The following is a 26,646-nucleotide window of genomic DNA, read 5'->3' as shown; positions in this document are numbered from 1 at the left end:
TATTCAAATGGTGGGTAGCAGGAAGAGATACGACCGACGTTTCGTCTGTAAAATGGAAAAAGAAGTGTTTTTTATAAATTTACCTTTTCCCTTTGGGAAACTACTCTGAAAGTTTAACCCTTTCACGGGCGCTGGTCAGTTTCGAAGCAAGTTGGTAGTAACTCGCTTTATACCAACAGATCAGCTTTAAATATACCTTCCGTTACGTCATCAGTTTACCAATACTTCCAAAAACGTCTCTGAAGAGACATCTACCTGATATCCTATGTCTTATTGCTACCATTTTAGTAAAAAAAAAAAAAAAAAAAATCTGCTCGGATTTGAACTTTTCTTTTTTTGATTGAGTAATTTTTTGATTGAGGATTGAGTAAAGCTTTTCTTTACTCGATACCATTATCCTTATCCTGGGAATATCGGGAATTTATTTGCAAATAAATGAACTACTTAGAAGTGTGTCAGTGCAATTATTTTTTAGAGGTAAGAGAGTGAGACATCTATTTTCCGTGTATCCCTATATAAGCATATGGCCTATAAAACACACCTCGATTACCACCAATAAAGACTGAATAATTGCTTTAGCACCAGTATCCCATGCAGTTTTTATTGCAGAGCATATTGATGCAATGACGTTAAAACCTAAAAGCCCTTCAAATACTACAAATGTACACTGACAGAGAAAAAAGAAAACAGCAACAAATGTGGAATAAAAAGAAAGGGCAATTCTATGAAGAACAGTAATAAAGAAAACATGATTGAAAGAAGAAGAAGAAACAAACAGAAAACCTTTACAACCAGAGTTGCTTAATAGCGCCACCTGTGGCACTACTGCTTACCTATCCCCAGTTCTGCCTTGTGTTCAATAGCCAGTAAAGTTTATATTGTTCACAGATGAGTTAGTAGACGCTCAAAAAGACTATCAGAGGCATAAACTTTCAGGGTTAAACAAAATATTTGGAGAACCAAAGTCAATAATTCTTTAGTAGAGTCACTTCCATCATTCATTGGTGAAATGGTGGAATTCAGTCAATTCCACCATAATCACGACTCAGGGATATACTTGGAGCTTCCATGAAAATTTGTCTTTCTTAGGGAGGGGGGAGGGGATTTAAAATTTTATTTTAAGATAGAATGTTCGTCAATAGGCTGAAATTGCAAAACCAGATTTGCGTGATTAATTAGCATGGTTTGTTTAAGCCTTCTGGGAGCTTTGAGATATCCAAATTATTATTTCTTATGTACGTATTTATAGAAAAGAACCGTATTTTCATTAAAATTATTCCGTAAATGTGAAAGATCCAAATTATTTCCAAAAAAACAACTTCAGCATTTGTCTTGGATGATAACAGAAAATAAAATGGCTGTAAAATAAAACCTAAAAAACCAGACAAAAATATTGTAGGGTTATTTAAATGCCTGAGTGGAACAAACCTACTAAGCTCCCTAAAATCTGAGACCACAGGTATCTTTTTTTTATGAAATTATCCATGTAATAGGGGACAAATATATTTGAAATAAATACATAAAATCCTTTATATTACTGCACTATTGCTAGATTCCAAATGGTGAAATTACATAGGAAAAATCTTGATTGAAATTTTTCATTGGGAGGATGCATGCGTTGGGTAACTTGAACAACCAGCGAGTAGTTCATAAATCATAAATGATGATGGCGGATACAGGGACGGTACAGGAAGATACAGGGAAAAACTAGACCCCAAACTAAAACTAGAATATTGGAAACCAGAGTAATGACAGGGCTGAAGTATGGTTCTGAAACGGCGCGCTTTGAAAGGTTGTGAGAGACAGGGTGATTCTTTTCCAGAGGAATTTTCAAAGGATATTTTAGGTGCTCGTTTGACTGGCCCTATATCAAACAATAAGCTCTGCCAAAGATGAGGTTCGGCCCCACTTTCTAAGACTGTGGTGAAAGAAAGTTTAAGATGGATAGAAGGATTATATATTGCCAAAGATTGCGTTTCGTGGTCAAACGGGCCAAATGAAGCCATCTGGGACGAAACAAAAAGTAGGCCTTACCCAAACGGGGAAGGCCTCCCCAAATGGGGTAGAAAGAGATCATAAGGAAGAATTGAAAGGAAATCAAAAGGGGGTGAAGAGTGATGCTTTGACAGAATGGGCAGAGGAAGAGCAGTTGCAGCGAAGTTGACCTTAGGCGACTTAGTGAGGAGGGAGGATTATTAGAGGGGGAAGGATGGTCATAAGATTTTCCTAATGAGGAAGGTCGAGAACCCCAAGCGAGCACAGTTTTTGGCCGATGCTTTTCAGATTTCCTTCCCACCAATCTTAGGGTACAGCCCTCAACCCACTTGCACAGATCTATCTATACATAATGAGGGACCGTCAAAAGAGGGAACAAATCCCTCGTATCCATGTATCAAAGGGTTGTATCGTGATTTATTATAAGAGATTTTGTATTCCAATCATTTGTCAGAGCGCCTGAGAAGACTTACTCAATAGTATAAAAGTAGAAAATATAATTGCATGAGAGAATTAGGGGTATATTGAATGCCTTTCTTCGCTTCTAATGCCTTGAGCTATACCGGCTATCACCTTTCACATTCAATTGCATCGACACTTAACTACTAAAGAAAGGGGGGATGGCAAAGAAATTTGAAAACGTGGCCCAGTCTTGGCTCTCCGTGGCCCAATCTTGGCTCTCCGTGGCCCCACACAAAGGGTCAAAAGGTATTCTGCGAAAAAACGAATACATTAACAAACAATTACATTGAAGAAGGTACCTTAGGCTAATAATGAACTTTCGCTTCCAAAGAATTTAATGCCAAGTTTAATTTCTTTAAGCACACACACACATATATATATATATATATATATATATATATATATATATATATATATATATATATATATATATATATATATATATATATATATATATATATATATATATATATATATCTGTTTAACGTACCAGAGTAGCCTATATGCACCCATAATAGAAAGGTGAATTTATCTGTGGCGATTGGAGTTTCTTGTTTTCAAGTAAAAAACAAAAAAAGAGTGCATAATTTTACCTGGAATGGGCTCTAGACCAGCGGCTCCAAAAGATCCAACGCGCTCACGAAGGCATGATGAGGAAGAGAAAGAGCTAACACGATCACGGATACATGATGAGGATCCAAACGAATTCATCCTTTCACGCTCACATAAACTTCCACCAGAGCCAGAACCAGTGCTCGTAACTGAATTTGACCTCTGAAGTCTGTAACAAGCTCCAACATACATCACCTGGGAGAAACATGCGTTCAAAAAGGGTTAATAGAAATTTATATTGCTGTATCAGAACTATAATTATCCTCTACACTAGCAGTACTTCGAATATTCTCAGGGAGTTGGGGAGAAATATTTCTTCCTGGAATTAATCTAAAATCTTGGGATAGAAAAAAAATGCCTTATTAAATGAAAAGGCACATATTCAAAACTTCAAATCTTTATGTATATATATATATATATATATATATATATATATATATATATATATATATATATATATATATATATATATATATATATATATATATATATATATATATATATATATATATATATATATATATATATATATATATATATATATATCGGATCAACTCAACGAAAAAAGCAATAGAAACACACCAGTCCCATCTCTATTAGTACCCTAGACAATGTGCAATTGTGTCTGAAAGAATAACAACCCCAAAAGTGAGCGTTGCTCCTTTCTCTATGTTCAAAATTATTAGATGTGTTTGTAGAGAACTAAAAAGAAGGCGTCTAGCCTATCCGTCTAATAAGTGTATACGAACTGGTAACTCCTGCCTCCTGGGTTACATTCAGTCTTTAAGTAAAAGCTTTTGCCGTACACGAAGAAACCTAGTGTGCAAAAGCCCAGACCAATTCACATATTTTGGGTATTCATTGCTCCCCAAGCCAACGCGACCACGCACGCATATACAGGAACTTCGATGACAAAGTATTCCAGTGCACAGTGGCCAGATGGGGCACATTTGCGCCATTTCGCCATTTTTTTAAACGGCTGCGCATCAAAAGTTTTCAAATCAGCGCAGTTTTTGCAGGGAAAATCGCTCATTTGGCAAAATTTCATTAGATAAATGGAGCTTTCGGCACAGTTTCGCTTTTATTGCGGCGCAACTTTAAACCAGACATCTGGTAGCACTGTTTCAGTATTGTTCAATTTCAAGACCAGCCGAATCTAACGATTTGCATCAATAATCATGAGTATCCGTGGACTGTGGTCGGTGGAAATTAGATGGCAATCCAAACAACCCTCTTGAATTTCTTTTTTTAGTGCAAACCGACATAAATCCTAAAAGTACTGCCAAAAACACGCCTTATAAGTCCTCTTACATGTTTCTGTTAATTGACAAGGTTACTGGTGTAGCACTTGTTTAGTAAGACAAGAATGGCGAAACGTTGAAAATAATTAAAACGACATCAACCGATTATATATCGTTATATTTAGAATCACCGTCCTTCGTTCACAAGACAATATTCAATGATGTGCGTAACTTATACCAAGGATTAAAATAGAGCGAATTTTGCGAAGCCTTATTTTTATCTAGTAAGCCAAGCATAATGACAAGGCGTTAATGGTCCCAGCCTACGTGACTGAAGTCCTCTTTTCTAGTACTTCTCTGCCAAGAAATCGTTTTAAACCGCAAGACGTAATTTAAACCGGTTTTTTTTTCTCATTCGTAAATACAAACAAAACGGTCATTGTTACCATGTGTATGAAACAAAACTGTACAAAAATAAAGGAATATAGACCATTATTCAATGTTTACTAAAATTTTTGAAAAGTTACATGGGTTCATCCAGGGCTTTTGGGCGCAGTGGGAGACTGAATAAGATTCTTTCATACTTATTTCGTTACATATTTTTTGAAGAATTCCAGAAGGTAACTTTCTGGAATTCAGTATTAAAGTCATGGTTGCAGCAATAGTTGAAATCTAGTAAAGAATTTGGGTACTTATCTGTTAGCTAGTATACACTCGAGAATTTGGATCTACACGCACGGGGTAGAAACAACTGAGACGCTTGGGAGATAGATACGATAATAATAATATATATATATATATATATATATATATATATATATATATATATATATATATATATATATATATATATATATATATATATATATATATATATATGGTGTGTGTGTATATATATATATATATAATTTAGGCTGTATATTTCCGCATTAGGGGGGGGGTAAGCATAGCGGGGGTACATGCAAAATGTAACCTAACCCAAATACCAACTAAATGTAGCAGCACTGTAAAACAGAGGATAAATATATTATTTAGGGCTTTATCAGGCCTCGTCATGAGGGCTCGGGACCATAGCAACCATTGTATTCGGAATGGGTGTTGATGGGAAGTGAAATGATGCTACCCTTTTGTTATCATAGTGGTTTCTCCACAAGAGGAATCCTGGTGCAGAATTATGGTGCAGTTTTATGCATAGCCCTGGCGCTATATCTAACCATATTAAGAAAGATGGGGCGCAATTGTCCCGATAGTATTTGTCCCGTTATATTTGGAAAAAGCGTTGAATTCAATGGTACCATTCAACGGTACAACTCTTTTGTTAACAAGGGGTTGTATTCACAAGAGCAGTCCTTATGCAGGATTACTAATGAAATTTATAATTTGTATGCTACGCAGTGGCAGATCCAGGTGGGAGGCACGGGGGCTGCCCCCCTAACGTAGCAGTGGATTTGGGGTTGGGACCGCTTGCTCTTGTTTGGGTTGGGACGAAAGTTATTTTTTTGTAATTGTTTTTTATTAGTTGAGTTTTTAATAAGTTTTTAATTATTAAGACTGTTTCTTTTGCAAACAAATTTGAAACAAAGCTTCAGTTGCTTTGTGCGGTCTCTATTAGATTTTTCCTGATGACGCATACCGTCAAAAAGTATTTAATTAGATTTAGGTTTATCAAGGGAATATGTCCGTATTGCCACAAAAGTCAACTGGGAGGCGAAAATCTTCAGTTCGTAACAACAAGGAGGGGAAATTTAAAATCCTAACTTCTTTAGGCTGTTGAAATGATATTTCAGGATTGTGCTGTCACAACGGGTCTGAAAAGCAAAATATTAAAACTTATTTTTACTGTCAAAATTTGTTTTCGAGTCTTGTTATAGCATTGAGGCGAAGAGATTAATATCATTACTTTTTTGGCTGTCTTAACATTTGGGTTTACCTTTTTTTGCGAAGCGGGGTAGTTTTTACAACATTTTTGTTACTTAGGGGATTTGTATAATAGAAAGTAAAAATTTATGTTTTGGATTATGGTGGGCGAATGATAATAGCCACTTTACTCCCTATTTTCATTTAATTAAAGCTCTGCACTATATGACACATCACCTACTCTGTTCATCCTAAAACAGTAAAATAAAGGATAAACTCTTTAGAACTTTAATAAAGGTTCGTATAAGTATATACTTAAAATTAAGTATATGAGTCGAAATACTCCTTCAAAACGGAAACGGAATGCAACTACAATATTACTTTAGAATGTCTCAACTTCTCAACAAAAACCAGTCACAAAATACAGTTATGTTTTTGTATAGCAGGTGCATATATTTGTCCATAAAATTGTATAAAATGCTATATATATATATATATATATATATATATATATATATATATATATATATATATATATATATATATATATATATATATATATACGGCTGAGGATTTTTATACTTATTTTGATACATGCCATCCAATCATATTTCCACGATTAGTTGTTTATAAATCAAAATTTTTACAGGACAATTATTTTACTTAATGCTAAATCTGAGTCAAATTTCAATTTCTTATTTTTGTGCTCAACAGACATATCGAGATTTAAACGCTTGAACTGAATATCTGAAAATCTCAAGACTTAAAAAAATAATAATTGGAAATCTACCACAGCTTGAAACCCTGAAAATTTAAATCACCAATTTATACCTATCAAATACACAAAATAACAAAGACATAATTATTTGTTTTGGAGTACTTTGACTCATATACTTAGTTTGAAGCACATACCTACATTCGCCTTAATTACAGTTCAAACTTTTTTGACGATTTTGGTCTTAATTCACAGTATTTTAAGATGAATAAAAGAGTAAATACTAACGAAAAGCTCTAAACTGACAGGACTAGCCATTATAAACGTTCACCGAAATGTTGAGGTAGACATCGACCGTGTAATAAATAGATATGACGGGGGTGGAAATAAAGAAATATACTTTTTTAGTACTTGTGTCTTGTAGTCACCACACTCAAGTTCTGTCAAGAAGGGAAGTTTGGTTAATGCTAATGAAATAAAACAAAATATGATGAAAACATAATAGTGTATCAACAAAATTATGAAAGCTACAACAAAGAATCGTGGAAGGGGGGCCGCCCAGACCGCATTATATCAAATACGTAATCTAAACCAACCTAACCAAAATACCAACTAAATATTTAATTAAAATATAGCTACAATGCGGTTTCCCACCGAGCCGAAGCTAATATTGTCTTATACAAACACAATGAAAACAGATTATTCATGTTGACGATACAAGATCTTGAGTGTGGTGGCTATAAGACAAAAGTACCACAGTTTCTTATAAAATTGTGAATGGTGTAAATTAAGCAAGATATATCGAACTTTAACTGCTTATTAAAACACCATTTTTATAAAAAAATGATTAGTTAATGTTTTAAAAAACTTTATTTTCATTTCCTACTCTTCATTGATATCATAATTACTAAGCGAGCCACGAAGTTAGGTGACATGCTAAATGATTGGACCTACAAGAATTGTCACAAAGAGAGCATGACCCCAAAAGATGGTTCAAGACCAATTATTTTTCTGATAATAAAAAGCTCAACTCACTCACTATAGTGATCAGACGTGCAAAGGCAAAATTATGCAAAAAATAATAAATATCATATTTTTTATAGATGGTCACCAGCTTTTTATTATTTATTATGGCGGGGTGGTTTTATAACTTACTACTTTTTGTATAAATATTTTTATTTCAACAGATTTATTAGAACTTTAACCCTCGCCAAATTTTAGATTAAATTTACGACCATTTCCACTACCTACTTACGACACATAATTTTCGAGGTTCCCATTAAATTGACGGTATTTCTTTGTTCGCAAAATTTTTGAAGCAACCTATTATGCGCCCCCCCCCCTAAATAAACCCCTGGATTCGTCCGAGGTGCTATGAGATGGAAACTGAACAAGAAAATTTAAAGTTACTCCACTTAAAATTGTCCATTGCGGTCCTTGTCACATATTATTTGCCTCATTTTTTGCTCTCATCACATGATCATGCCCTGTCTATTTGGTCCGGTGATGAAAATCCTTGACATAATTCTATAAACAGTCATCTCAAAATTTAATTTGATTATGTATTTAAATATTATCAGACCTGTAGTTGGGCTGAGAGGGAATATTAAAAAAAAATAGCGATGAAGGCTACCTCACAGCGTACCAAATATATTGTCATAAATAGCAGAAGTCTTTGGGGAAATTTATCTCAGGTGAAGAGGGTTCAAGGCCGAGGCATAGCAGGGTAAATATTTCGCTGTTCCTATTATTGACTTACCAATAAAGCGAACATACCACTCGGTGCCTTTTTTATGCTCTTTCCAAATATAATAGTCACTTTTGCCGCAAGTGGATTTTACCTCCATCCCTATATAAACAATTTCAGGGTGTAATATACCCTACATATAAACTATTTCAGGGTATAAATTGGCACATAAGGGGAGAGCGGTTTGGTAAAGTTTAAACTTACCTCTCATTTGCATCAGAGATGAAATTAACCGCCTACCTCTTAATTTACAAAAATATACCCTGAATTGGTATATATAGGGGTGGGGGTAAAGTTCATTTACGGCAAAAGTAATTAATATATTTGGAAAGAGCATAAAAAAGCATCGAGTAGTATGTTCACCTTAATCGTTAATAATAAAGTATATGAACAGCGAAATATTGATCCAAAGCGGAATTACGCGGTTATCCACAGCATCTGATCGTGTAAAAAAATGAAAAAAAAATTACAAACCTTAACACGAGCTCCTTTTTCGGGGACATCCGGAACATCCACATCGAAACTAAAAACACATTCCTTGGCCGTCGCTGGGCTTTCAATACTGATCTGCTTACATTGAAGTTGTCCTGATGCATTTCGAGATCTTGATTCTCTAGAAAGATCAAAGCTTAATTGAGGCTTCATTATAGTCAACACCTGAAGACTATTGTTACTACCTTAAGCCAAGTTTTTCAACTAAAAGTGAGCTATGATAAGAAGTAAGATATATAAACAGGTTTGGTGAACAAATTTGATCTTTGGATTCACTGGACGTAGGCAAGTATTAATTAAAACCACGTGGTTGCGCAAACGAGCAAATAAGCTAAAAAAAAGGTTACTAATTGTAATATATTCTATAATATCCCAAACATTAGAAATTACGTTAGGATACACTATAATTTTTTTTTTTTTTTGATAATTATATTCCTACAAAAATACTACTGACAGTTTTCAGTACTTTGTAAGTCAAATTTGCAGCACTTGGTTTTAAAACGCAAAAGTGAATTTGCAAAAAAAAAGACAACGCTGCATCCAGGGGGGAGTACCGGGTTTCACCCTCCAAAAAAAGCGGCAAAAATGCATGCACGATTTTTGGATGTGCTTTTTTTAAACTTCTTTTGGTAACCCACTCCCCCGAACAAAAAATCCTGGATACGCCCTTGCAAACGGTTCAATTAAAGAAGGGGTTCGGACCAGGTATTGGAACAAAGGAGGAACACCCCAATAAGAAACTTCCAATATCTCATTTGATACCTTGACAGCATATCCACCTGAATTAATTTGACACCTAAACAGAAGCGTTAAAAAAGCCGGAACTTGTCTATTATAGCGACCACACCTAAGAAGTGAAGTTAGGTTAATCCTAATGAAAAACACCAAAATCTTATAAAAATATAATAATTTAATAAGCGAAATTATGGAAACTACAACAGAGAATTATGGAAAGCAGGCCACCCAGAACGCATTAAATGAAACACCTAACCTAATCAACTCCATATGACTGTATAGAAACTCTACATATTAAATATTTAATTGAAATATAGAGGCATAGTAGTTTATCTTACTGAGACTAAACTAATTGTCTCCGACAGAAAACCAGTTTTACTCAGATCAAGAAGTTGAGTATGATCGGTATAATAGACAAGTATCAAAATGGCATTTTTGGTATGCAGGAGTCTGGTCCTCCTTAAGAGCGAAAGCAAGGAGTCTTGGAGCGATTAGGAAGCTCTCTTACCAAGTGACGCGACAAATTCCATTTTCAAAAGAGACTTACAAGTTTTATAAAAGGCAACATAATCGAAAGGAGAATCAATTTGAAGTTCTTTATGGATATACAATCAGGGTCACAAGAGGTGAGCCCTTTAACCTGTTAGCGATTCATTTATTTCTACCCCAGAAATTATTCATTGGGTCATAATAATCTGAATGACCCTGATTTCAAAAGAGCCTATTCTTTGTTTGTAGGCTGTCATGGGCGCCGGCAGGGGGAGCAGGGGAGGTCATGCCCTCCTTGAAATTTGGGACTACAAAGTAATCACAACGAAAACGAAGGAAAGAGAGAAGGATATGGAAAAACAATGGAACAAATGTGTGTTGCCCCATTGTTGGCAGCCTGTCAGTAGATTTTGACCCTTAATAAGGAAAATTTAAGTTCTAATTTGTGACTGAGTGACCCCTTTCCGGTTTTCCACAAACATTATAATTTGGTTGGAGACATAAATAACGATCCTTGCCAATAACGAAAGAATAAAAGTTTAACTATTGATATCATTAAATCAGATAATCAGATTTTTATGGTGATCCTAAATATGTAATTGTTTAATAGTCATAAGTGCAGTTAATAGTAAACAAGAAAGGTCATATAAATACAGAAAACACAAGGATAACAACTTAATACGGGGCAATTTTGGTCAAAAATAGCCCGTCAACTTTTGCTTGCATTGCAAGAGTACCCATCAGCTGATATATGAAGCCACTAGGATCAGAAGTAATTCCCCTGAACGGATACGTTTTTGTGTTTTTTTATTGTCATTTAGCTTTTTTTGAGTGATTGTATTTATCTAATTGTCACTTTGAAAAAGATTAATTTTTTTACAATTATGACGTATAAAGGTGTCAAATGTATTGTTTTTTTTTTACTGAAATTAAAAATTATGAATTAAAATTTTTTATTTGATTTTCTTGATCTTAGTTTTAATGTTTCACTTTGAACAAATTACTTTGATAATGTGTTACTTTTTAAAAACACTGAACGTAAAGGCATTAAATATTTTGGTGTTTGATAATCAAGTTCAAAACTTTGTCGAGGTTGTTAAAAAATATCCGTTCAACGCTTCAGCATTGTACAACAGAACTGAATGCTGGGAGTTTATATCTTAGTTTTTGTAAGTAGACTATTGTTCTGTGTATTTTTTAAATACACAGTTTTTTTAGTTTTTTCACTTTTATATACTTTTACTTTAATTGACATATTTTTTCCATTACACTTTAGTAAATTTTTTGTCTATAAGCTTCATTAAATCAAAAAACAAATCAACTGAAAGTAAGGAGCAACATTAGAACTTAAAACGAACAGTAAGCATTACGTATATAAGGGGGGCTGCCCCTCTTCAACACCTTGCTCTTCACGATACAGTTTTTCACCAATTTAAAAAAAGTTACTTATTGTTCTAATGAAATGGCCCTTGTGTTTCAGGAGTCGTTTTAAAGAAATGGGACAAAATTTAAACTTTAGAGTAAAAATCGAAGTATTGAGGAGGGAGCAAACCCCCTCATTTACATAATATTTTTTTTCATTTCAAGTTTTAATGTTGCTCCTAACTTTCAGTTGAAACAAGAGTTAAGAGCTCATATGGCACTTGTGACGAGGCGAGAAGAGCTAAGAGCCAAGAGATCATATGGTATGAGCTCTAACAAAATTCTATGAATCAATAGATTGATTTAAAAAGGAAAATAAGAGGCTTAATGCCGGTCAGGATTTAAAATAAGAGCTCTGAGTCACGATGTCCTTCTAAATATCAAAATTCATCAAGATCCGATCACCCACTCGTAAGTTATAAATACCTAATTTTTTCTAATTTTTCCTCTCCCTTTAGCCCCCCAGATGGTCGAATCTGGGAAAACGACTTTACCAAGTCAAATTGTGCAGCTCCCAGACACGCCTACCAATTTTCATCGTCCTAGCACGTCCAGAAACACCAAACTCGCCAAATCAATGAACCCCTCCCCCAAACTCCTCCAAAGAGAGCGAATCCAGTACAATTCTGTCAATCACGTATCAAGGACATTTGTTTATTCTATCCACCAAGCTTCATCCTGATTCCTCCACTCCAAGTGTTTTTCCAAGATTCCCCCCTCCAACTCCCCCCAGTATCAAAAGATCTGATCGAGATTTGAAATAAGAGCTCTGAGACATGAATTCCTTCTAAAAATCAAATTTCATTAAGATCCGATCATCTATTCGTAAGATAAAAATACCCCAATTTTCACGTTTTCCAAGAATTCCGGTTTCCCCCTCCAACTCCCCCCAATGTCACAGGATCTGGTCGGAATTTGAAATTGGAACTTTAAAGCACAAGATCCTTCTAAATATCAAATTTCATTAAGATCTGGTCACCCTTCCGTAATTTACAAATACCTCAATTTTCAAAATTACCCCCCCCCCCCAATTCCACCAAAGAGAGCAGATCCGGTCCGGTTATGTCAGTCACGTATCTTAGACAGGTTTCTATTCTTCCCATCCAGTTTCATCCTGATCTCACCGCTTTCAGTATTTTCTAAGATTTCCGGTCGCCCAAAATGCCTCCCCTAATTACGCTTGATCCGGTTGAGATTTAAAATAAGAGATCTGAGTTACGAGGTCCATCTAAATATGAAGTTTCATGAAGATCCGATCACTCCTTCGTAAGTTAAAAATACGTAATTTTTTCTTATTTTTCAGAATTAACCCCCCCCCCCCAATAGAGGGGATCCATTCCAATTATGTAAATCACGTATGTAAGACTTCTGCTTATTTTTCCCACCAAATTTCATCCCGATCCCTCCAATCTAAGCGTTTTCCATGATTTTAGGTTCCCCCACCCCAAACTTCCCCCAATATCACCAGATCCGGTCCAGATTTAAAATAAGAGCTTTGAGACACGATATCCTTCTAAACATCAAATTTCATTGAGATCCGGTCACCCGTTCGTAAGTTAAAACTACCTTATTTTTTCTAATTTTTCAGAACTAACCCCTCCCCCAACTATCCCAAAGAGAGCGGATCCGTTCCGGTTATGTCAATCATGTATCTAGGACTTGTGCTTATTTTTCCCACCAAGTTTTATCCCGAACCCTCCACTCTAAGTGTTTTCCAAGTTTTAGGTTTCCCCCTCCCAACTCCCCCCCCCCAATGTCACCAGATCCGGTCGGGATTTAAAATAAGAGCTCTGAGACACGATATCCTTCTAAATATCAAATTTCATTGAGATCCGATCACCCGTTCGTAAGTTAAAATACCTCATTTTTTCTAATTTTTCAGAAATCCCCCCCCCAACTACCCCAAAGAGAGCAGATCCGTTCCGTTTATATCAATCATGTATCTAGGACTTGTGTTTATTTTTCCCACCAAGTTTCATCCCGATCCCTCCACTCTAAGTGTTTTCCAAGTTTTAGGTTTCCCCCTCCCGAATCCCCCCCATTGTCACCAGATCCGGTCGGGATTTAAAATAAAAGCTCTAAGACACGATATCCTTCTAAACATCAAATTTCATTGAGATCCGATCAACCGTTCGTAAGTTAAAAATACCTCATTTTTTCTAATTTTTCAGAATTACCCCCCCCCCCCCCAACTACCCCAAAGAGAGAGGATCCGTTCCGATTATGTCAATCATGTATCTGGGACTTGTGCTTATTTTTCCCGTCAAGTTTCATCCCGATCCCTCCACTCTAAGTGTTTTCCAAGATTTTAGGTTTCCCCCCTCCAACTCCCCCCAATGTCATCAGATCCGGTCGGGATTTAAAATAAGAGCTCTGAAACACAATATCATTCCAAACATCGAATTTCATTAAGATCCCATCACCCGCTCATAAGTTAAAAATACTTAATTTTTTCTATTTTTTCCAAATTAACCGGCCCCCCACTCCCCCCCCATATGGTCAAATCGGGAAAACGACTATTTCTAATTTAATCTGGTCCGGTCCCTGATAGGCTTGCCAAATTTCATCGTCCTAGCTTACCTGGAAGTGCCTAAAGTAGCAAAACCGGGACCGACAGACAGAGAGACCGACAGAATTTGCGATTGCTATGTCACTTGGTTAATACCAAGTGCCATAAAAACTTGTGTTTTTTAATTTAATTTCTGATCGTTTTTTTGAATAACGCCAGAATATCTGGCTCCACCTCCACAGGAGAATCCCCCTCCCCCTAGACATATCATCTGGACAATTCAATCCTGGCGAAAATTTACCCCGGACAATTACCTTTAACATCTCCACGCGTAAAATTGAATCGGTAAAGATAAAGCAAGACATATAAAGAAATTTCGTATAAGAATTCTGGCAAATTCACCCAGTGTAAAATTTTCCCCGAAAAGTTCATCCCCTGGAAACTTTCCTCTCCTTAGAAAGTTCTCCCCGTTCAAAATCCTCCCAGCAAAGAAATTCATCCTCCCCTCCCCACCCAAAAAATGTAAGCATACTTCCCGATAACAAATATCATATGTAAACAATGGGCAAATTGTATAACTTAAAAACCTTTCCCCAGGGTCTGTAGGAGGTCATTTTATCTCCAAAGATATAGTTATCGGGTTTTTCAACTATGCTGAACAAAATAGCTATCGTCAAAATTTTGATCGGACGATTTTGGGAAAAAAGTGGCGTGGGAGGGGGTCTAGCTATCCTACTATGTTTTGTTCAACTAAAACGGGCACTAGAGCTTTTCATTTTCGTTAGAATGAGCCCTCTCCTGATTTTTTATGCCCACTGGGTCGATACGATCACCACTGGGGAAAAAACAAAATGAACACGCATCCGTGAGTTTTCTTCTGGTAAAAATAATAAAATTGCATGTTTTTGCAGATATGAGCTTGAAACTTTTAAAGTGAGGTTCTTTGATACGCTGAATCTGATGGTGTGATTTTCATTAAAATTCCTTGACTTCCGGGGGGCATTTCCCCCTTTTTTCAAAATCAGTACGAATTTTCTCAGGCTCATAGTTGTTGATGGGTAAGACCAAACATAATGAAACTTATATAATCAGAACCAGCATAATAAGCTCATCATTTTCATATATCTATTGATATCAAAATTCAGTTTTTTTTAAGTTTCAGTTACTATTGAGCCGGGTTGCTCCTTACTTACAGTTTGTTACCAGTAACCGTTTGATTACCCATCAAAATCCAAACAGATATCATTGAAATATTCATCGTTTTTTTTCTGCATTACAAAATATTGTATTCATAAAACTTTACAGTTTCATTAAATGTAATTAAACAAACAGAAAAAAAAAATCCAACTAAAGTAAGGAGCAAACAAATACAACGTAGAAACAATAAGGAAAGTTTTTTCAAGACAATGGAAATTATTTATGTAGATATTTCGGCCCTATGTCCAAGGGCCGTCTTCAGCACAATACAATACTATATATATATATATATAAAAGAACTTGCATCAAATTGTGAGAATTAAAACTGAATATAAAAACACTTATTAAAACATTTTTTTTTTAAATATAGCCCTAGCATCCTTACTTCAGCGAAGTTCAACCAGGACTGGCGAAAAGAATGAAATGAAGAAATATAAACTCATTCAAACTAAAGAGAAATAAAATGATTAGATGCAATTTCTTAAAGCTAATCTTGCTTGTTTAGCAGCCTGTCTCAAAGGCCTTTTCGTAGTTGGTTCAGTAATATTATAAATTGGTTTAGTAAAATATTTTGTTAGATCATTTTTAATTAAATTTGAGTATAAAGAATTTAGTGAGTATTCCCCCAAGTCCCTGTTCAAAGAAATATTTTTATTTATTTTGAGATTAATTTCAATTGATTCTCGGACCACCTGTTTTATTCCCAAATCATTACTAATGAGTGAAGAGTTTTCAAAAAGTATCATGTGGGACGGATTATTAAATATATGCCAACCTAGAGCAGAATCAAAGGAAATGTTGGAACCATTTGAAATTAAGGCCTTCTCTATGTCATTTTTATGCTGTTGTAACCTTTTGTCTAGATTCTGATGGGTCCTGCCGACATAGTATTTTCCGCAATCACAGGGTATTTGATAGACCCCTCTTTGGCGAGTAACTGGGGTCTTATCTTTACCCGAATTTAAGAAATTGATGATTTTAAAATTATTAGTAAAAACTACGTACAGATTATTTTTTGTGCAAATATTTTTTAATTTTGTTGTAATCTTTGGGATATACGGAAGATAGACAATATTTGAGGGCTTATCAATAGCCTCACATTGTGAAGTATCTTCTTCGATTTTACAAGAGTGTCTTTTATTCTACGGCTAATTATTTTATTTACAAAAGGAATGGGGTATCCATTACCAAAAAGAATATCTCTGATAAAATTTATTTCTGCATTTATATATGAATGGGAGCAAATATTTAGGGCACGATCAATGAGGGAAATTACAACTGCTCTTTTAACTTGTGGGGGGTGATTTGAATTAAAGTGAAGATATCTATTGTTTTGTGTTGGCTTTCGATATATAGTAAAATCCAGTTCATCAGCATTACGAATAATTAATACATCTAAAAACGGTAGCTTATTTTCCATTTCAACTTCAAGGGTGAACTGCAAATTTCGGTCATAAGTGTTAAGATGATCTAAGAAGCCCCGAAGTTCAGCTTCCCCATAATTCCAAAGTGAAATTACGTCATCCATATAACGACCCCAATAGACATGTTTTAGGAAATAAGAATTCAATGCCCAATTCTCAAGATTCTCGACGTAAATATTTGCTAGTAGCCCGGATAAAGGTGCCCCCATGGGTAATCCATTTTTTTGCTGATAAAAAGAATCGCGAAATTGAAAATACATAGAAAACTTATTACAAATTTTAACAAGAGTCATTAAAACTTCACAATCAATTCCTGTCGCTGAAGTCTCGATCAAGTGGTAATTTTCTTCTATTTTGTTTTTTTAATAATTCCTCTGAAATAGTTACATCTATATTTGTATACATGGAAACAATGTCGAAACTACTAACTATTGTGTTTTCTGAAATACTTGTGTTGCTAAGTTTTTTAATCAAATCTGCCGAGTTATGAATATAGGATTTTGAGAATACAATAAAGGTTTGAAAGCTGCACAAAGCCATTTTCCAATATTGGCAGCGGGAGCTTTAGTACAAGCTACAATAGGTCTTAAGGGAATACCCTGTTTATGTATTTTTGGTAAACCGTAGAGTTTAGGACAGAAACTACCACGGGGAAAAAATTTATTGTATAGTTGTGGGGTGATTTTACCATTTTGTTTTAGCTGCTTTAATTCATTTATAATATTATTAGTGAACTGATCAGTAGGATCATGAGTTATTGTTTGATATGTAATTGTGTCATTTAAATGCGAAAAAATTTTGTTGTCATAGTCTGTTGTATTCATGACAACAAGTGAATTGCTTTTGTCTGCTTTAGTTATTATAATAGAAGGATCTTTTCGGAGATTAGATAGTATTTTTATGTCATGCAAATTTTCCGGTGTGGAATTGGTAGGAGGCTTAAACTTTTTTTGGCTATTATAGAGGATATTTATTAGACCAGATCTAACTTCATCCGGGTTAGAGACAGAAGGATAGTGTTTATGCAAAGCGGACTCTAGAGAGGAAAATTTCGCGATTCTTTTTATCAGCAAAAAAATGGATTACCCATGGGGGCACCTTTATCCGGGCTACTAGCAAATATTTACGTCGAGAATCTTGAGAATTGGGCATTGAATTCTTATTTCCTAAAACATGTCTATTGGGGTCGTTATATGGATGACGTAATTTCACTTTGGAATTATGGGGAAGCTGAACTTCGGGGCTTCTTAGATCATCTTAACACTTATGACCGAAATTTGCAGTTCACCCTTGAAGTTGAAATTGAAAATAAACTACCGTTTTTAGATGTATTAATTATTCGTAATGCTGATGAACTGGATTTTACTATATATCGAAAGCCAACACAAAACAATAGATATCTTCACTTTAATTCAAATCACCCCCCACAAGTTAAAAGAGCAGTTGTAATTTCCCTCATTGATCGTGCCCTAAATATTTGCTCCCATTCATATATAAATGCAGAAATAAATTTTATCAGAGATATTCTTTTTGGTAATGGATACCCCATTCCTTTTGTAAATAAAATAATTAGCCGTAGAATAAAAAGACACTCTTGTAAAATCGAAGAAGATACTTCACAATGTGAGGCTATTGATAAGCCCTCAAATATTGTCTATCTTCCGTATATCCCAAAGATTACAACAAAATTAAAAAATATTTGCACAAAAAATAATCTGTACGTAGTTTTTACTAATAATTTTAAAATTATCAATTTCTTAAATTCGGGTAAAGATAAGACCCCAGTTACTCGCCAAAGAGGGGTCTATCAAATACCCTGTGATTGCGGAAAATACTATGTCGGCAGGACCCATCAGAATCTAGACAAAAGGTTACAACAGCATAAAAATGACATAGAGAAGGCCTTAATTTCAAATGGTTCCAACATTTCCTTTGATTCTGCTCTAGGTTGGCATATATTTAATAATCCGTCCCACATGATACTTTTTGAAAACTCTTCACTCATTAGTAATGATTTGGGAATAAAACAGGTGGTCCGAGAATCAATTGAAATTAATCTCAAAATAAATAAAAATATTTCTTTGAACAGGGACTTGGGGGAATACTCACTAAATTCTTTATACTCAAATTTAATTAAAAATGATCTAACAAAATATTTTACTAAACCAATTTATAATATTACTGAACCAACTACGAAAAGGCCTTTGAGACAGGCTGCTAAACAAGCAAGATTAGCTTTAAGAAATTGCATCTAATCATTTTATTTCTCTTTAGTTTGAATGAGTTTATATTTCTTCATTTCATTCTTTTCGCCAGTCCTGGTTGAACTTCGCTGAAGTAAGGATGCTAGGGCTATATTTAAAAAAAAATGTTTTAATAAGTGTTTTTATATTCAGTTTTATTTCTCACAATTTGATGTAAGTTCTTTTATATATATATATATATAGTATTGTATTGTGCTGAAGACGGCCCTTGGACATAGGGCCGAAATATCTACATAAATAATTTCCATTGTCTTGAAAAAACTTTCCCTATTGTTTCTACGTTGTATTTGTTTGTTATGGAAAGGCAGTGTGGTCTTCGTCGCTATTTTCGTCTTAAAGTAAGGAGCAAGTTGAAAACTTAAAACAAGTTGAAATTAAACAAAACCCAAACTTCACAGTGAAGAGTAGGAGACAGCCCCCTTCATATACAGAATAATCTCTTCGAATAGGCTTCAAATCTGTTCCTTGCTTTCAGTTGAAAAGATCCTATTTTTATTGAATTTCCGATTGTTTTCCAAATCATACCCAGGCCTAACCAAGATATAATTTGAGGTATCGGTCCCTTAAATCCATCGTTAATTGCTTTTAAAATGTGTAAATCAGTAATTACAGGTCTATTAGTATTGTCCAACATTTGAACTTGAATAATTTTGAATAAAATTTGAACTTTGGTAAAAAGTCTTACTACTAAAGAATTTTGGTTGGATGAAAAGCAGTATTATTGTTTGTATGGATGGAAATTCTGTGAGACGTTTGACGTTATACCTAACCGAAGCCATCACAGCCTCTACAATAGTATTTTCTTAGCGATAAATACATTGCATACATTGAAGTACTTCATATAAATTTAAAAAAAAATATTACCATTTAAAATTGCTGAAAACTAAGCTCCTAGCAGTATTTGCCACCCAAAGAAATTTCGTAGTGGGGTTAATGATGGTCTGCCTTACCTTTTCAACCTCTGTGCTGGTAGATATGGGAATGCAACATTTTAGCTGTATAGAGAAACATTTTAATTCATTCCTACTCCCCCCGACCTCATTCAACATTTATCTGAAGCCTTATGAAGAGTGAGCAGTTTGTCCATTAAAATGTACTTTTTAGAGATCTATCCTACCCCCACCTAAACAAAGACTCGACATTTGCGTCCCCTCCTAACACCTGGATATAGCCGTAGGCTATTTACTTAACTATGATTTTGAACAATTTTCGCAATTAGGCTGTTTCCAGAGTTGCCACCAGAGTTGCCACCCTAGTGCTAATTAACAAAAAATACGACAAATAGTGATTCACAACAGTACCTAATGTATTCCAGATTAGCATTTATGAAAATATACCGCCTTTGAAACTTCCGATTTGCCACCATACGTCGATATCAGATGTAGACCCCAGGGCGTTATCATAAAGATAACAGGTGAAGCTAGTTGTGTTGCGAGAGCAACACTTTGGTTTTTGTCGTGTTTTTTTTTTTTTTTTTTTTGTTCCTAGCACCCCGATTTCAGCTTATTCCTAGAAAGTGGTAAGGGTCTAACCTCTGCGGTTTTTACGGAAAGTGTGGACCTTAGGCCGGATTGATGAATGTGACTTTACATTTTGGAAAGCTTCGTAGAACTCTTGCCTGGGGCCAAAAAGGATGGTTTTTGCTTGTCCTTGAGCCAGAGCCTATAGTTTGTGAAGTGAAGAGGAGTTGTATAGCCTATGTCAGAGAGGACTATCTGAAGTTATGCAGCCAAGCTTTCGTTTCATCAAACCATGTTTCTGCTTTCGAGTGGAAAGCTCCGTTCTAGCAGGCAAGCAGGCAGGCACCAGTTTCAAATTGAAGATGGACTAAAATCTATAAGTGTTAAATATATGCGACAGTTACCCTGCCCCACAGCCAATATATCTTCTTTGAGTGATAAATAGAAAAATTTAGAGAAGCAAAAAAGCGGCATTTTCCCACGGGTCCGAAAGTGCTGCCATCTATTGTTTCTACCCATTTCTGTTCGTGATTTCAGCTGAGTTTATCATTCGGTTTTTCGCACTTGGGATTGCGGTAGAGAAATGGTATCAGATGTGCCTCTTAAACTTTAAAAGTTCTCTCATTGCTAAAGAAATTAGAGTTTATCCTTTGCTCCTTTCTAAGTGATGACGTTAGAAAGTTGGCCTACGGCAAAAAAGTCAACTTTTGAACTAAGACAGGTTTTTTTTTTTCGACGGCAGTCGATAGCTTTTGATGAGCTGATCAAAGTATATGTCATCCATTTTTTTGTACAAAAATTCCTTCATGAGATATACCAGTTTGAAAGTTTAAAGGGGTTGACAATTTCAGTAGTAAGGTGCACACTGAAACCAAAAATAGGCCGATACCAATTGTGAGACATATAGGGGAGTTGTAAGCAACAGTCGGCTGTTAGCTCATAATCATCCTCGGCAATGAGGGGTTCGCAACTCTTACTAGCTGGTGTACCTATTTTTTGTTTCCGTTGTATTTGATGGTAAGACCAATTTGGTTCCAGTGGTAAGACATGTAGGGGACTTGTAAGTAATAATTGGCTGTAAGGCTACAATCATCTTTAGCAATGAGGAGTTTGCAACTTTTGCGAGTTGGTGTACCTAGTATGTATTTTAGCATCCTTACAGATTAACAACTTCAGCGTTTAGTCGCAGCGAGGAAACAAAACCAAAGTGTTGCTCTCGCAACACTTTACTCGGCGAAGCCGAGCAAAGGTTGCCGCAACACCTCACGTTGCCCATGCAACGTAGATCTAGTTAATCCTAAAATTGTTCTATACTTCCTATTTAACAACATTTGCTCAGGTTGAATTTTTGTCTCCATATTAATGTTTTTTTCTGTAATCTATCAGTTCTATATTAGATTTTCTTCTGTTAAAATAAAACCTTCTCTGCTCTTTGTTTTTTATGGGACTTGGTATTTATTAAGTGACACATAGGGATCGCAATTTCTGTCTGTCGGACTGTCGTTCCCGGTTTTGCTAGTTCGGGTACTTCCAGATAAACTAGGAAGATGAAAGTTGGCAGGCGTATCAGGGACCAGACCAGACTAAATCAGAAACAGTCGCTTCCCCGATTCGAACATCTAGGGAGGGGAGTCGAGGAACGGTTAATTTGGAGAAATTAGAAAAAAGGAGGTATTTTTAACTTACGAACGGGTAATCGGATCTAAATGAAATTTTATATTTAGAACAACCCCGTGTTTCAGAGCTCTTATTTTAAACCCGACCGGATCCGGTGACAATGGGGGGAGTTGGAGGGGGAAACCGGAAATACCTTAGAGTGGGGAGATCGGGATGAAACTTGGTGGGGAGAATAAGCACAAGTTCTTTCCCCAGAGGTGATCATATCGGCCCAGTGATCCTAAAATGTCGCGAGAGGACTTATTCTAACGGAAATGAAAAGTTCTAGTGTTCTTTTTAAGTGACCGAAAAAATTGGAGGGCAACTAGGCCCCCTCCCACGCTCATTTTTCCCAGTTTCCGGATCACTTGAGATAGACATTTTGTTCAGCGTAGTCAAAAATCTAGTCACTATGTCTTTGAGGACGACTTAATCCCCCACAGTCCCCGGGGGAAGGGCCCATGCCCATACGCAGAGCATTGGTTATTGGAAAGCCTGCAGACAATTTCTGGTGGAGGGGGGATCAGAGTCGGGGGCGTTCAATTGAATCCAGCATTCAATTTCCATGAATGCTGGATTTTCCAGGATTATTTATAAAAACAATGAGAAATTAAATAATTTTTTTTAACTGAAAATAAGGGGCAATATTAAAACTTAAAACGAACAGAAATTATTACGAATATGAGGGGGTTCGTCCCCTTATCAATACCTCGCTCTTTACGCTAAAGTATTTTCAGTAATATCAAAAGGGCTATTTATTCTTTAGTGTAAAGAGAGAGAGGTATTGACGAGGGGGCGAACCCTCCTTATATACATAATAAAAATATACGAATATAGAAGTTTGTTATGTAAGTTAATTCGTAAGTTACGTATATGTATTACAAATAAAAACGTGCGTAAATAAAATTAAAAGTTCTAGTGGCCTTTTTAAATAACCAAAAAATTGGAGATTTTTTGGTCATTAAAAATAACCAAACAATTTTCGTTTTAATTTTTTCATGTACAACGAGCCAGGTTAATTAAATAAAAAAACAAGTTTTTTAACAGAAAATAAGGAGCGACATTAAAACTTAAAACTGACAGAAATTATTCCGTATATGAAGGGGGCTGTCCCCTCCTTAACGCCCCACTCTTTAAGCTAAAGTTTGACTTTGTTACAGTTCCACTTTTCAAAACAATGAAAACTTTAGCGTGGAAAGTGGGGCGTTGAGAAGGGGACAACACCTTTCATATACGGAATAAAATATGTTCGTTTTAAGTTTTAATGTCGCTCCTTACTTTCAGATCAGATAAAAAAATGTTTTCTTTTTTTATCCACTTAAAAATTGGCATCAAAAGTATTGTTTTCAGTGCTATATCACCCTTACAAATGGTAGAATTGATATAAAAAAAAAAAAAAAAAAAAAAAAAAAAAAAAAAAAAAAACTAGATGAGCAATACCTTTCAAATGAGCCGTTAAACATAACTTATAATTAGTGCTAGCCCGATAGCCCCAGCTTTTCCACTACTTGAGATATGGTACCAAAAGTGTCGTTTTGGTGCCATTTAGAACTTGTCGATGCCGGAATTTATAGGAAGAAAGTAGATATCAGAAATTTCTTAAATATGAGCTATAAAAAATTCTATCTAATGGCAAATCTGTCAGATGGCCCAATTAGTAGATAGGAGAAATCGCTTTTGAATGTGCCATTAAGCGTCTCTCTATGATGTTCTGGTAGCCCGCTAGGCCTGGGAAAAAAGAAAAAAAGGGGAAACAGATCATTGCTACCGATGCAAAGAAGTGATTTTCCTTGTTTGTCAAGGAGGTGTCCTGTAATTTCCCTTTGACAGGTTTTCGACCATGCAGATTCCAATGGTACACTTTTCTATTTTGATCTGACGGTATTTTCGAGGAATTTAGGTTTTTTTCGAAATCACCATAAATTTCTTATCCCAATTAACCTTAACTTTTAAGACAAACCAAAATAATAGCTACCATTCCTGAATCAGTATCAGATGGCAATTTTTTAACTCGGTAGTTTTTTTATTTTTTTTCAAAAGGCGTTTATAACTTTTGGTTAAATGGGCTGTTGTACGCTCTTTACTAGATTGCAGCTACCGCTGCAACAATGATGACTCCATTTCTGTTGTATTTGCAGATGTAGAAGGCGTATTCATAGCCACCATACACTCCACTTACAAAGGTTTTAACACAGGAAAATATAATATAAAACTGATAGATTACAGAGAAAAAACTCATAAATATGGAGACAAAAATAGGAATTAGTACAGAACAATTTTTGAGATTAACTAGCTTCACCTGATATCTCGATGATAACGCTCGGGGTCTATACCTGATATCGACATGTGGTAGTAAATCAGAAGTCCCGAAGGCGGTATATTTTCATGAGTGCTAATCTGGAACATCTTAGGAATTGTAGTGAATTACTAGGCTATTTTGCGTTTGTTTGTAAATTAGCACTAGGAGTGGCAACTCTGGAAACAGCCTAATTGCAAAAATTTTTAAAAATCAGAAGTGAAGTAAGTAGCCTATGGCTATATCCAAGTGTTATAAGGGGTCATAATTGTCTTGTCAGCATTGGACAGTGTCCAATAAAAGAAAAACCTTACGCTAGCCATATTCTTGTTGTTCATTGTAGGCCTAGTTCAGGAAAGAATGTTGCACAAAGACTACCAATATTACAATAGCCAATGGAAGTTTTGTCTGAGTACCCTACCCAGCTGCCTAACAATTAGCCTAGGCTAATTGGAAAAATTAACAGAATTCTCAGGTTAACTTAACTTTGAAATGCTTACCGTAATCCAAGGACGCCAGGGTCTATAGCTGACATTTCAGTTATTCAAATATCTAATTATATAAAAAGATTCAAACAAAAATTTCACTTGACTTTTAGCAACCTTCAGTGTGATGAACTGAGAGCCTTTTTCCGGAGCGATTCTGCGTCATTCAAACAGTCAATGTCCACGCAATTGCACCGTGATCTCCACGTGGACTTCTTTGTTTCCCGGAGAAACTATTACGTTTATAAGGATAGTTTATATAATAAGGAAAAGTGTGACTTCGGGGCCATATCCTTCTTGGGGAGGGCGTATAAATGACACGGTATCTCTCATTTTTATTAATTTTATAAAATTATTGCATATTAGTTGTTTAATTTCACCGAGGATGGAGATTGCCCCTCCTAGGATTCCGCCTTGAAGTCAAATGAATAGCGGACGTATAAAAGATGTCGATGATGTAAAGTAGAAGTATGAAATTCGGGAGGGGGCTGAGGGCTAAAATCATCCCTAACAAATAGCATGTGAAGCGAATCTCCTCTCTAAAAGCTTGAAATGCTTTAAAGAGCCTATGAATGTTTTCACTTCATTGCAAATGAAATAAATACAAAAAGTGAGCTTCTTCTTTACCGGTGAAATGTAAAGTAAGTGTCGGATGGTATAAATCATTCCAATTCGATAATTATTGACAAAGCATTCTAACCATGACCCAGCAATGGCATGGCATGGCCCAGTGCCACGGGCAAAGATAGAACAAGCATTAGTTAGAGACCCCAATATACTGATGACCGAGCAGCGTGGCACCCAACTATCTACCAAATCATAACGCTAGGGAGAGCTGAAAAGGTTGTGTCTTGAGACCAGCGTTGTCAACAGCGGTACAATTGTACCATTTTGGTACACTTCACCTCTAAAGGTACATTCTGGTACAATCACAAATATCTAGTACATTTTACAAAATGTGGTATAATATGGTACAATAAGATTTGACTGGGCGTCAGGACGCAGCGATCGGAGAGAATTGTAGTTTTTATTTGTTTTCTCTTCTAAAGTTTCAAGTTTTCATATACACATTTATTTAAGTGCCTGTTGTTGGCCTCTTGCGGTCATAATATAGCGTGAAGCAGCACAGCCATCTGTACGGTAAGTACAAAATAGGTGAGAAACTATTTGGAGGAGTGACACCAAAATGGCCTCTGCAGGGGAAAGGAGGTCTCCCAAATATCTTTGAAAGAGGAAATCTGATACTTTGTTCTCTCTATTCCACGTGTTGTGCGTAGCGAAAAAAAATTCGTCTTGCCCGTAGCACAACACGCAAGAAAATAGATATGGTACAATTTTTGGATCAGTGGTGTAATTTTAGGGCGCTTTGCGATACTTTTTCTTCGGAAGCGTTGGCAGCACTGTTTGAGACAAGTACTAGTAAGCATGACCACTTCCTGGCGTGAAGCGTTTCCCATTAATGCCTAAATAAATTTTACAATCTTGATTGTCAAATTGCAAACTGTAGAACAGCATTTTTTTTAAAACAAACCCACGAGTGGCCAAATTCCCAGTCCATATACAATGTGTGCTTTCTAAGCAAAGCTTT

At 35.6% G+C, this 26,646-nt stretch overlaps 1 protein-coding gene across 4 annotated transcripts in view; it reads right to left on the bottom strand.

The window, feature by feature from the left end:
• The window catches only part of LOC136026389 (uncharacterized), a 65,343-nt gene extending 40,120 nt beyond the window's left edge, over window positions 1–25,223 (bottom strand). For 2 of the 4 annotated variants that reach the window (XM_065702944.1, XM_065702945.1), the window contains exons 1-2: window positions 4,381–4,525; window positions 3,051–3,264 (exon numbers count right to left, since the gene is read on the bottom strand). In XM_065702944.1, coding sequence (XP_065559016.1) covers window positions 3,051–3,261 — 211 coding nt within the window. In that variant the 5' untranslated portion in view covers window positions 3,262–3,264; window positions 4,381–4,525. Of the gene's footprint in view, window positions 1–3,050; window positions 3,265–4,380; window positions 4,526–9,103; window positions 9,243–25,073 lie in introns of those variants that run through there. The other 2 variants (XM_065702942.1, XM_065702943.1) reach the window with 2 other exon arrangements.
• Window positions 25,224–26,646: the final 1,423 nt, after the last annotated feature.

Source organism: Artemia franciscana, chromosome 4, assembly GCF_032884065.1.
Source record: "Artemia franciscana chromosome 4, ASM3288406v1, whole genome shotgun sequence".
NCBI lineage: Eukaryota > Metazoa > Arthropoda > Branchiopoda > Anostraca > Artemiidae > Artemia > Artemia franciscana.
Note: the sequence above shows the minus strand (reverse complement) of the source record. Positions and strands in the feature narration are given on the sequence as shown.